At 37.4% G+C, this 12,908-nt stretch overlaps 1 protein-coding gene across 2 annotated transcripts in view; it reads left to right on the forward strand.

Moving 5' to 3' along the window:
• MED13 (mediator complex subunit 13) overlaps positions 1-12,908 on the forward strand; it is a 114,967-nt gene that overhangs the window by 83,285 nt on the left and 18,774 nt on the right. For both annotated transcript variants that reach the window (XR_011383550.2, XM_051824707.3), the window contains exons 17-23: positions 1,322-1,483; positions 5,028-5,251; positions 6,725-6,914; positions 7,848-8,304; positions 10,102-10,321; positions 10,992-11,183; positions 11,354-11,577. Coding sequence is in view for 1 of the 2 variants with exons in the window: in XM_051824707.3 (XP_051680667.2) it covers positions 1,322-1,483; positions 5,028-5,251; positions 6,725-6,914; positions 7,848-8,304; positions 10,102-10,321; positions 10,992-11,183; positions 11,354-11,577 (1,669 nt within the window). In the remaining variant the exon portion in view is untranslated. The remainder of the gene's footprint in view (positions 1-1,321; positions 1,484-5,027; positions 5,252-6,724; positions 6,915-7,847; positions 8,305-10,101; positions 10,322-10,991; positions 11,184-11,353; positions 11,578-12,908) is intronic.

Below are 12,908 nucleotides of genomic sequence, written 5' to 3' on the forward strand. Positions count from 1 at the left end.
ATGAAATTGTTTTTCATTCATGTCTCAGGTTTTGTAGATAATTATTTTTCTTCCTTAGTCCTTAGGTTTTTCTTCATGTCAGTCTTTCCTTGCCATCATTATAGAATACCTGAAGACATAAATAGGAATTTGTTTATTTAGTATTCTCAGCAGCTAGTACAGTTCATGCGCTATAGATCTTCAATAAATATTTTAGTGCTCAATAAATATTTTATTTATTGAGTAGGAAAAATGTCTGTCAGAATCACACTGACTTAAAATACAAATTTCTGAACCTCATTCAGATCAGGATTTCTTGGAGTTAAGCTCCACATACGTGTTTACAAAACTCCTATGTGATGATAATAAATAACTGTACTCATTGATAATGTTTTCTAGACTTTGTTTTATGTTCTTCTAGTTGTGTAAAATATATTCCATATAGAATTTTACAGCCTGTTTTCATTTACCACTATGTTAGGTATTAGTCTATGTCAAATAGTTTTGTTACCACTTTAATGACTCAGTGATATTGGTATAGTTATATATACAATAGTTTATATGTCATAGTTATTAAACATTGTATTTGTGTTTAGTCCAATATTTAGTTATAGGCAGTTAAAGCCTGCAATGGTTAAATAATTAGAGTTGAATGGTTTGATGTAATAGTATGCTTGGACAAGTTTAATGGTACTGAAACCATTCCAGGGGCCATATGAATTATATCAATATCATCTAGTGATTTTTCTTTTTAGCCATTTGACAGTTATGAGCAGTACCTTCCACACTTATTTATCTATGGATAATAGAATACATTTTAGCAATGTGAGTGACTTTATCTGTTATTATTCAAGTTATCTGTTATTATTCAAGGTAGACAGTTTTTACAGTCTACCTTTTCCCCAAAATTAAACTTTAATCATTATAACCAGCCTAATGTATGTGATGATTTTACCATAGTGATTATTTAATTAAGGGACATGACTTACAACTCATGTCACTGTGAATCAAATTTTTTTCTGGTAAATTATCTGTCTTAATCAAAATAAGTGTAAAAACAAAGACATTTGTTTGCTTAGTTCATAGTTTATAAGCCAATTAATCAGCTAATTAATGAATTTTTGAAGATGACTTACAGTCTTTTTTGTGTTCTGGTTGTAAGTATCTAGAAGAATCATTTCTATAGATAATTTTTTTGTAGAACTTAACACAGTTCTCTATATAAGCAGAGTTTTAATGTTGATGATAGAGAGCTGAATTTCCCTAAATGTATTTCTTATTAAAGCTCTTGTGTATATTGGTAATAGCAATTCTTATTTACTTTTCTTTAAAATGCTTGTAGATGTGAGTATGCAGTGCTCACAGGATATACTTCGAATGCTCCTCTCTCTTCAGCCAGTTCTTCAGGATGCTATTCAGAAAAAAAGAACAATTAGACCTTGGGGGGTTCAAGGTCCTCTGACTTGGCAACAGTTTCATAAAATGGCTGGTCGAGGTTCTTATGGTAAGTTATTTATAGTGATGTGTGATGATTGATTGATATCAGTCCTCAGATTTTCTGTGCCTAACTAGAATAAGTACAATGATAGTCTTCTGAAATATTTTTGTGTGTTATGTTTTAATTAAGGACATTATACTTTGTGGTCTAACTCCAGTCCTAGGCTTTTTTGAACATTTCCAACATTCAATTTATTGAATTCTCCAACCTGTCTTCAAAAGGAGTAACTTCACTTGCATCCTTTTTTACAAATTGGACTTCCCAGTAAGATTTTATATGAAAAAAGGGTCATACTTCTAAAATTGTTTAAAAAGCTAAGTATTTCTATTGTTGTAAACTCTCATTTTAGAAAATTCAATTAAAAGTGGGTCAGGGGCAAGCAGTTGACACAGCCATTAAATGGTGCTGTTTGCAAGGCTGGTGTTCTGGCTTAATGGTTAAGCCTCTGCCTACAGTGCCAGCATCCCATATGGCATTGAGTCCTGGCTGCTCCACTTCTGATTCAGCTTCCTGCTAATGCACCTGGGAAAGCAGAGGAAGATGGCCCAAGTGCTTGGGCCCCTGCCACACACATGGGAGACCAGGAAGAAGCTCCTGGCTTCAGCCTCGCACTGCCCTGGCTATTGGAGCTATCTGGGTAACGAACCAGCAGTTGGGAGATCCTTCTCTCCTCTGTCTGTCTGTCTGTCTCTCTCTCTCTAATTCTGCCTTTCAAATAATAATATATCTTTAAAAAAAAAAAAAAAGAAGAAGATGCTGCTTGGGACTCCCACATCCCATTTCAGAATGCTGAGTGTGATTTCTGGCTCTACTTCTGATCTACCTTCCTGCTATTGCCCATACTAGGCAGCAGCAGATGGCTCAAGTTCTTGTGTCGCTGCTGCCCACACAGGAGACTCAGATTCAGACTCTTTAGTTCCAGGCTCCTGGCATTGGTCTGATACAGCTCTGGCTGTAGACCTTTAGGGATTGAATCATTTGTTGGATGTTCTTTCTCCATCTGTTTCTGTCTTTCTTGTTTCAAGTAAATAAAAATAAAGTTTAAAATATAATAAAAATAGATATGAAAAGAGGGCATAGCATTAGTAATTAAAAGCACGGTTCCTTCCCACCAATTAAGTCCCTGTTTCCCCACTCCATGTTCGAGTAGGTGCTGAGTAGGCATCTGAACAATGGTTATTTCATTTAGCTTGAGAGACTGCATGGTACAGACAGTGAGGGTAGATTTCGTAGATTCATATCCCTCTTCTGCCACTTCTTTCTTAGCTGTTGCCTTCTAAAGGTAGATGAGTAATAGTATCTGCTTTATATGTTATTTTGTGAGGACTAAGTGAGTTAGTACTATATATATAAAGAGCTTTGGACATAATGTACATAGCAAGCATTATATTTGTTTGCTATTGTTAATTTCAGTTTGTTTTTTTCTTTTGAGATTGAGCATCTTTTTTTAATGTAAGGGGTATTTCTGTTTTTATAAACTTCATTCATGTCCTTTGCATATTTTTCTTAGGTTGGCATTTTCTTTTTTTAACAAAAATTACTTTGTTGTATTAAGAAAAAATATAAGCTCGATCCTCTTAAGTTTTTAAATATACAATACAATAAATATAATATTGTTGACTCATTTACTATTTACAGCAGATGTTGTTGGCTATTTTCTTATGTATTTGTAGGTCTCCTTTTCTGGGATATGGAAATGAACCTTTTATCACATGCATTCTAAGTCCTCTTCATTTGGCTTTATTTATAAAGTGTAATGTTTCATGCCAGAATTTAAATTTATATGATCCTGTTTATAATTTTTTAATGGATAGGTTTATGTTATGATTAGATGTTCCACCATTCAAATTTATTAAAAGTAAAGTAAAATTCTCTTCCCATGCTTTCTTGATGTATTTCTCTATTTTTTTAAAGATTTATTTATTTATCTGAGAGGCAGAGTTTCAGAGAGAGCGAGGGAGAGACGGAAAGATCTTCCACCTGCTGGCCCACTCCCCAAATGGCCGCAATGGCTGGAGGTGGGCTGATCCAAAGCCAGGAGCTTCTTCCAGGTCTCCCACGTGGTTATGGGGCCAAAGCACTTGCACCATCTTCTGCTTTCCCAGGCCACAGCAGAGAGCCTGATTGGAAGAGGAGCAGCCAGGACAGGAACTGGTGCTCACTTGGGATGCTGTTGCTATAGGCAGAAGGCTAGCCTACTAAGCCACATTGCTGGCTCCTCTTGATATATTTCTGGATTTTTCACTCAAATTGATTTTTAAAAGAGATTTATTTATTTATTTGAAAGAGTCATAGAGAGGCAGAGAAAGAGAGGGAGGGAGGGAGGGAGGGAGGAGTTGTGGGGGAGAGAGAGAGAGAGAGATGTCTTCCATCTGCTGGTTCATTCCCTAGATGGCCACAACGGCCAGAGCTGTGCCCATCGAAGCCAGGAGCTGGGAGTTTCTTTTGGATCTTCCTTACTGGTGCAGGAGCCCAAGGACTCGGGCCATCTCCTTCTGCTTTCCCAGGCCATAGCAGAGAGCTGGATTGGAAGTAGAGCAGCTGGGACACAAACCAGCATCCATAGGAGATGCTGGCATTGCAGGTGGCAGCCCTACCCACTGCATCACAGTACCAGCTCCTCAGATTGTTTTTTTAGTTTAAATTAAGGTACTCAGATATGTTTTATAAAAGCCATTTGATGGGGCTGGCTGGCACAGTGGGTTAAAACCCCAGCCTGCAATGCCTGCATCCCATATGCGTGCCAATTCAAGTCCTGGCTGCTCCACTTCCAATCCAGCTATTTGCTATGGCCTGAGAAAGCAGTAGAAGATGGCCCAACTCTTTGGGCCCTGGCACCAGCGTGGGAGACCCGATAGAATTTCCTGGCTCCTGGCTTCACATCAGTTAAGTTCTGGCCGCCTAGGTCATTTGGGGAGTGAACCAGTGGAATGGAGTACTTTCTCTCTCTCTCTCTCTCTCTCTCTCTCTCTCTCTCTCTCTGGCTCTACCTCTCTTTGTAACTTTTTTTTTTTTTTAAAGATTATATTTATTTATTTGAGAGGTAGAGTTACAGACAATGAAAGGGAGAGACAGAGAGAAATGTCTTCCTTCCATTGGTTCACTTCCCAAATGACCACAATGGCTGGAGCAGCGCCGATCTGAAGCCAGGAGCCAGGTGCTTCTTCCTGGTCTCCCATGCAGGTGCAGGGGCCCAGCACTTGGGCCATCTTCTACTGCTTTCCTAGGCCACAGCAGAGAGTTGGATTGCAAGAGGAGCAGCCGGGACTAGAACCGGCACCCATATGGGATGCCAGTGCCGCTGGAGGAGGATTAACCTACTGTGCCACGGCACCAGCCCCTTTAACTCTATCAAATAAGTAAAATAAATTTTTTTTATAAAAAGGACCGTTTGAGAAATTCTTAACTGGAAAAGTCTCAGTCTCTGGGTTTAAGTATTTTTTCTTTAAATTGAGTATTTTTACTAATAATTACTTCACTAACTTTTGACATTTAAATAAAAAGATAATCTTTTCTTAAGTGTTTTCTTAAAATATGTCTTTTTAACTAGGAACTGATGAATCTCCAGAACCACTGCCAATCCCCACGTTTTTGTTGGGTTATGATTATGATTTTCTGGTGCTTTCTCCATTTGCTCTCCCTTATTGGGAGAGACTTATGCTGGAACCCTATGGATCTCAAAGAGATATAGCCTATGTTGTACTGTGTCCAGAAAATGAAGCCTTGTTAAATGGAGCCAAAAGCTTTTTTAGAGATCTTACTGCAATATATGAGGTAGGTATTGTTTAAAAAAAAAAAAAAAAGTGGCATTTTAAAACTACCTTATGATCTGTATGCTTATATGGAAAGTATAGTGGGAAGTTTCAGTGAATGGGGCAGAGTAATGATGATGTCAGACCAGGTGTTTACTTCTAACACTAGCCAGTTAAATCCTTTGGCAGTTCTAACTCAGTCTCTTGGCTAGTTTTGTGTAGAAATCTGTTTTTGGGGAAAAACATTGAAGGCATATATGAGGATACTTCAGAAATTTTATGTAAAAATGAAATTAAAAGTTGTTTATTTTGGGGTAAAAATTGTGCAATTCTTGTGTTTGCAGGATCTTCAAAAAGTTCACAGAAAATATATTATTATGAAAAATGTATATTTCAAAATTTTTTGCATGAAAAATAAACTTAACCTTTCCACTCCATTTTTCCATGAAAATTTTGAAATACCCTTATATATTTTATTTAAAGTAACCATGTCTAAAACAATTTAAAGCATTGTTAAATAGCTAGGAGAAAAAAATTAACCTCTGTAAAATTTCTCGTACTGATTCTATGGGACGGGTTGGGGAGGGTCTGGCTCACGAGCCATATAAAGCCTGTGAAATCATTTGGTTTGGCCCTGCTGAAGGCAACCAGAGGCAGCACTTGAAATTCAGTAAATCTCTTAAGTTAGAATTTTCATGTTGTATCCATCTCTGTGCACAATGATTGTATACTTTAAGAATTACGCATAGGACATAAGGTTTTACTGTATTGCAACTTTTTTCCACAAATATATGAAAATCCAGTCTGTACATTTTTAGTTTCTTTAACTGAATTTGTTAGTGTATACTAGTTTAGTTTCCTTGTAAGTTTCTTTTTAATACCAGTGGATCTGCTGTATATGTTTTATAAATAAACATTCCCCAAGGAGTGTTAATTAAATACAAGTCCTAAAAAATCCTCCCAGCAAGAAGTTCCATAATTAAATAGATTTGGGAAAATCTTGTGTATTATATTGAACTTTCAGTGATTCACAGTAAATTTCCTACTCCCGTGTTATAAACTTATTTGTCATTGAGCTTCTTAGAAAATTTGGTGGCCCACAGAACTAGAGGGAGAGCTGGGAGAAACTGTATTTCAATACCAAATTTTAATTTACATTGAATATGTATTTATATACATGAATTGGCATAGATGTATGGCTATAACAAAAAATGACTGCTTTTTGCATCATTCTTTATTCTGTAAACTTTGATTATTCAGAGTAAATGGTTTTAGTGCAGTATTATTATTTAGATACTTTTTCATTAGGGGTGTCTAAGTTTTCACAAAATTTAATGAATCTCTAAAGGAAGAAGACTAGTGGTGCCATTTCACTACTGATATTGTTATATAAAATGCTCATTATAAATAAGATTATTTAAAATAGCATAAATGCTTTAATATACTAAATACTGTAGTACATTGACTTTTTTGCTTTCTGTATGTATATTTATAGTCCTGTCGATTAGGTCAACATAGACCGATTTCTCGACTGTTGACGGATGGGATCATGAGAGTTGGATCTACTGCATCAAAGAAACTATCAGAAAAGTTGGTAGCAGAATGGTTTTCTCAGGCAGCTGATGGTAACAATGAAGCATTTTCTAAGCTCAAACTTTATGCACAAGTCTGCAGATATGACCTAGGTATTCAATTTGTTTTTATTCTGTAAGACCAGTATTAGCCAAGTGTGGCCTTGTCCACCAGCTATTTTCATAAATAAAATTGTAATTTGATCACAGTTATCTTCCTTTATTTGCATATTGTCTGTTTTTGTGCTACAAATTTAGAGCTGAGCAGATGTAACCGACAGTGTGGGTTGTGAGGCCAAAAGTACTTATTATCTGAATCCTTACAGAGAGAGTTTACTAATCCCTCATGTAGGGTTCCTATCAGGCAGGAGGAAATTTTATTTAAAGACTATTTTCTATGCTTTTGTAGGATCTAATGTTTTAAGTTATAGAATTCTTGATTTGCTAATAGTTTTAGAAATAAAATAATTTGTAGCTAACCTCTGTAACACCAAGACATAGTTTTCTTGTGTGTGTGTAGCTAAGAAAATGACCAAGTACTTTAGACTTGCTTATAATATCATTGAGCGTCCTTTAGACTTAATCCACAGAGATGCAGAACCAAATTAATTCAGAGGCATTTGGCATTCCAATAATTTGAACCTTATGATAACATTCTACCATTTTACCATTTTGGGTTTTAATTAGCTATTGGTGTAGAAAATATTTTTTCAACTTGTGGTTTAGGAGCCTTTTTAATGATTTGATGGGAATTTGCTACATAATATTTATTGCATTTAATTAGTTGCATCTAGAAAATGTAATTTTATTTTATTTCATGGTAATCATTTATTTAATTTGCATGAAAAAGCTGGTTTACTTTTACAATTCCGTTTTCAATTTCTAGGTGAAAATAAGCTAGTTGATACTAAATTGTTAGCAGGCAGTTTAGGGAGAGTAATTACCAAGAAAGTATAAATTAGATTATTATTTTATTCATAAAGAATTTGAAAAAGAACTAACCAGTGAAATAAAGAATTTAAATACCCTTCCTGTTTTTATCTTTAGGTCCTTATCTTGCTTCGCAGCCACTGGACAGCTCTCTGCTTTCCCAGCCAAATTTAGTTACCCCTCCAAGTCAGTCTTTGATTACACCATCTCAGATGGCAAGTACTGGAAATACTAATACTCCATCAGCCACCCTAGCATCTGCAGCAAGCAGCACTATGACTGTGACTTCAGGGGTTGCACTGCCTACTTCGGTTGCAACAGCTAATTCGACTTTGACCACAACTTCATCTTCTTCATCCTCCAGTTTGAATAGTGGAGCATCATCAAATAAACTACCTTCATTTCCACCCTTTGGCAGTATGAGCAGTAGTGCTACAGGGTCCATGTCTGCACAAGCAAGTGCAGTTCAGAATGGCCAGCTAGGGGGGCAGCAGTCATCAACTCTACAGACAGCTGGGATTTCTGGAGAGTCATCTTCGCTTCCTACTCAGCCACATCCTGATGTGTCTGAAAGGTATCTTTAAAAACACTGATTTTTGCACAAATATAAAAACTATGATTCTTAATTTTTTCTAAATATGAGTTATGAGCATTTTCAGTATCTGCTAAATGGGGTGTAATGTGATATAATATGCATACATTGTGCTTTATGTAATGCTTCCAAGTTTTGTTTTCCTTTTTTTAAAGGTTTATTTATTTGTAAGTCAGAGTTACACAGAGAGAGAAGGAGAGGCAGAGAGAGAGAGAGAGAGAGAGAGAGAGAGAGAGGGAGGTCGTCCATCTGCTGGTTTACTCCCCAACTGGCTACAACGGCCAGAGCTGCGCCAATCCAAAGCTAGGAGCCAGGAACACTTCTGGCTCACCCATGTGGGTGCAGGGGCCCAAGAATTTGGGCCGTCTTCTACTGCTTTCCCAGACCATAGCAGAGAGCTGGATTGGAAGTGGAGGAGCTGGGACTTGAACTGGCCCATATGGGAGGCTGGCACTGGAGGCGGCAGCTTGACCCACTACACCAAAGCCCTGGCCCCTCCAAGTTTTTTTTATAATGACCATAGTGATGACATTTCTCATTCCCTTTTTTTAAAAAGATTGATTTGTTTATTTGAAAGGCAGAGTTAGAAGGGGAGACAGAGCTCCTCTGTCTGCTTGTTCACGCCCCGTATGGCTGCAATGTCCAGGGCTTAGCCACGCTGAAGCCAGGAGCCTGAACTCCATCTTGGTCTTCCTCATGGTAGGAGCCCAAGTACTTGAGTCATCTTTTGCTGCATTTCCAGGCATATCACCAGGAAGCTGGATCAGAAGTAGAGCAACGGACTCAAACCAGTGCTCATATGGGATACTGGCATCACATGTGGCAATTTAACCTTGACGCTACAACACCGGCCCCTCTCAGTCCTTTTATGATGAAAGTATTGAGTGAACTTCCCTTTTAGTTTATAAATTTGGTTAGGCTGAGCATTGTTAAACCTGTCATCTATCCAGGATACAGTTGTTCGCAGAGTTATACTCATATACATCGATAAAAAAGCAGACTATTCCCTATATTAATCCAGCCATCTTAAACATCTAAACAGATTCGAAGTTTAAAAAAAATTAGCCATCAAATAATGTAACTGGTTTACCATTGAAATTACGAAGTATGAAATGTAGTAGAACATTGAATAGATCTGGGAATCTGGTTTTCTTTCTTTCTTTCTTCTCTTCCCCCCCCCCTTTTTTTTTTTTTTTTGAAGATTTATTTGAAAGAGTTAGAGAGAGGGAAAGATAGATCTCCCATCCATTGATTTACTCCCTGGATGGCCATAACGGTCAGGGATGAGCCAGGCTGAAGCTGGGAGCCAGGAGCTTTATCCAGGTCTCCTACATGGGTGGCAGGGGCCTAAGCGGTTGGGCCATCTTCTGCTGTCTTCCCAGGTCACCAGTAGGGAACTGGAGAGGAAGTGCAGCATCTGGGACTCACCTGGCACCCATATAGGATGCTGGCGCTCCAGGTGGTAGCGTTACCTGTAGAACTTGGTTTCTTTCTGATCTTGATTTAGCCAATTTTGTGATTTGGGGCTGCTACTGAGATAGGTCTTAGACAGAGGACCAGTTTTATCCTTTATGCACTAAACTCTCATTTCAGATATACTGCAGTTTTAAGAATTTTATTTCTATTTTCTTCTTATGCTAGTACGTATGTATGTATGTATGGTTCACTGATACTTCCCACCAAAAACAAAAAAAGGGATGGGGGATCAAGAGCCTGCTTTTGAATGCACTCCCAGCAATACAGTACAAGTTTTTGTCTTACTTCTACTTCATATTTTAGCACGATGGATCGAGATAAAGTGGGAATCCCCACAGATGGTGATTCACATGCAATTACCTATCCACCTGCAATTGTTGTTTATATAATCGATCCTTTTACCTATGAAAATAAAGATGAAGGCACTAACTCTTCTAATGTGTGGACTTTGGGACTACTTCGATGCTTCTTGGAAATGGTCCAAACTCTTCCTCCACATATTAAGAGTACTGTTTCTGTACAGGTAAGATTGATAAATATTGTGAGTTAAATATTTGTAAAACAGTTTGCTGTTTGAAAGATACTATTTTTCTGTTTTCAAATTGGTGTTCTGAAAGCCAAGTTCTATTATTGATTTAACTTTAAGTGATATAGATGTTAGCTATGTTGTAATAACATACCTGATGTAAAATATAAAATTCTTGATGATATGATATGTTGTAAAACATGAATTTTACAATCATACCACAATAATAATGAGAAGTAAAAATTGCATATAGTATATAGTATGTTAAATACTGGTCCTGTGTTAACCTTTTAATCCAGTGTTTAAATTCATAAGCCTAAGCAGGTAAACGTAGCATGGACCTGTATAAACTGGAGTTCTAAATAGGGCAGATTACAAGTAAAATTAGGAGGAATTTAACCATTTTATTATATAGAATACAGTAATACTAGTTAGTTGTACTCAGTATTTATTAATGTAATTGTTGTGTTGACACTTTTGAAAGTTTTTATAAAGTTCTTTAGTACAGGACCCACTGGCAAAATGGACTTTTATAAAACTCTGTAATAGATAAGAGAATATAATTCTTTAGATTATCATTTAAATATACTGGTAAAGGGTTCTTAGAGTTTAATTTCTTTTATTCTTTATTGGAAATCTAATATTTGTTATATTTGCCTATGCTTAGATTGTTCCTTGTCAGTACCTGTTACAACCTGTGAAGCATGAAGATAGGCAAATCTATACCCAGCATTTAAAATCCCTGGCTTTTTCGGCCTTTACCCAGTGTCGGAGACCACTTCCAACATCAACCAATGTGAAAACACTGACTGGCTTCGGTCCAGGTTTAGCCATGGAAACTGCTCTGAAAAGTCCTGATGTAAGTATATTTTCTATGACCAAAGTTACTGAATGATTACACATTTTATGATTTTGTGAAAAACTAAGTAGGATTTTTAATTTAGCTCTCATTCTCTAAAGATTTATAATTGGGTATATTCCTAAAATTTTATAGTGTCATATTTAGCACCTTCGTTTTTTATTTTACAGAGACCAGAATGTATTCGACTCTATACACCTCCTTTCATTCTGGCCCCAGTGAAGGACAAACAAACAGAGCTGGGTGAAACATTTGGAGAAGCTGGACAGAAATATAATGTTCTTTTTGTAGGCTACTGTTTATCACATGATCAAAGGTGGATTCTTGCATCTTGTACAGATCTGTATGGAGAACTATTAGAAACTTGTATCATTAACATCGATGTTCCAAATAGGTACTTTTTCCTTAGTGAAAATCATCCTTTGAAAAAATCATATATGTACATACATGTATATTATGTTTCTTGTTTACTAAATAGAAAATGGTTTGGAAGGATATATGCATTAAGGATAGGAGGCTGTTATTGTGGCATTGTTGGTTGTAAAGATTTATTTGCTATCTTATCAACCTTAGAATAGTACTTTCTACCTTATTTCCTTGATACATAAGAGAGAGGTAGAGACAGAGAGTGAGGTCTTCCATTTGCTGGTTCATTCCCCAAATGGCCCCAGTGGCTTCAGCTGTGCCAATCCGAAGCCAGGAGCTAGGAGTTTCTTCTGAGTCTCCCACGGGGGTGCAGGGGCTGAAGTACCTGAGCCATCTTCTGCTGCTTTCCCAGGCCATAGAAGAGGGCTGGATCGGAAGAGGAGCAGCCAGAACTTGAACCGGCGCCCATATATGCCGGTGCCACAGGCAGAAGCTTAACCTACTGCGCCACAGCGCCAGCCGCTCTCTTTGCTATCTTGATAAATAAATAGAGATTAGTTCATGAATGAACTCTTCAAAATGTGTGGGGGTGTGGTTGGGGGTGGATAGGTTAGGGATTAGGGGATTAAAGCCTCTACCTGGGACATCTGCATGCTAGTTCTAGTTCTGACTACTAAGAATCCAGTTCAGCTCCCTGCTAATACGCCTGGGAGGGCAGCAGATGATGGCCCAAAATGCTTGGGCCTCTGCCACCCATGTGGGAAACTGAGATGGAATTCCAGGATCCTGGCTTCAGCCTTGCTCAGACCTGTCTGTGGCCTCTATTTGGGGAATAAACCAGTGGATGGAAGAACTCCTCTATCTACTTCCCCCTTCCTCCCTTCTCCTCTGTTCTTTCTCTCTCTCTCTCTCCTCTGTCACTTTTCCTTTAAAAAAGTAAATAAATTTAAAGGAAAAAAAGGTGCACCAATGGAATCAGACCTGGGTTCAGATAGTAACTCTGCCACTTTGTGGGTATCTTAGGAAACTGACTTTAGCTGGCCTAACTACAACTTGCTTTTTTTGTGAAATCTGATAATTGTATCTGCCTCACAGGATTATTAGAATGCAGTGTTATATTACAGTGTAAAATGATTAGGCACAGTGCTTGGTATGTAGAAAGTATGTAATAAATATTAGCTATTTTTGCTTAGCTGGAGTGCTTCTGTTAGGTGTTTGCTTAGTAAAGGACATGCACGTAGAAAACATAATCCATTGTTGTTTTTCTGAGAAGTGTGGTGTTATGTTGAGCATTCTTTATCCTAAAGTACAATGCAAGGATTGGCCTTGCTCTTAACATTCCTATTTGTTTAGCTATTT

The sequence above is a fragment of the Oryctolagus cuniculus genome, chromosome 17 (assembly GCF_051225735.1).
Source record: "Oryctolagus cuniculus isolate XC-2025 breed Fujian yellow rabbit chromosome 17, ASM5122573v1, whole genome shotgun sequence".
In the NCBI taxonomy this organism is placed as follows: Eukaryota; Metazoa; Chordata; class Mammalia; order Lagomorpha; family Leporidae; genus Oryctolagus; species Oryctolagus cuniculus.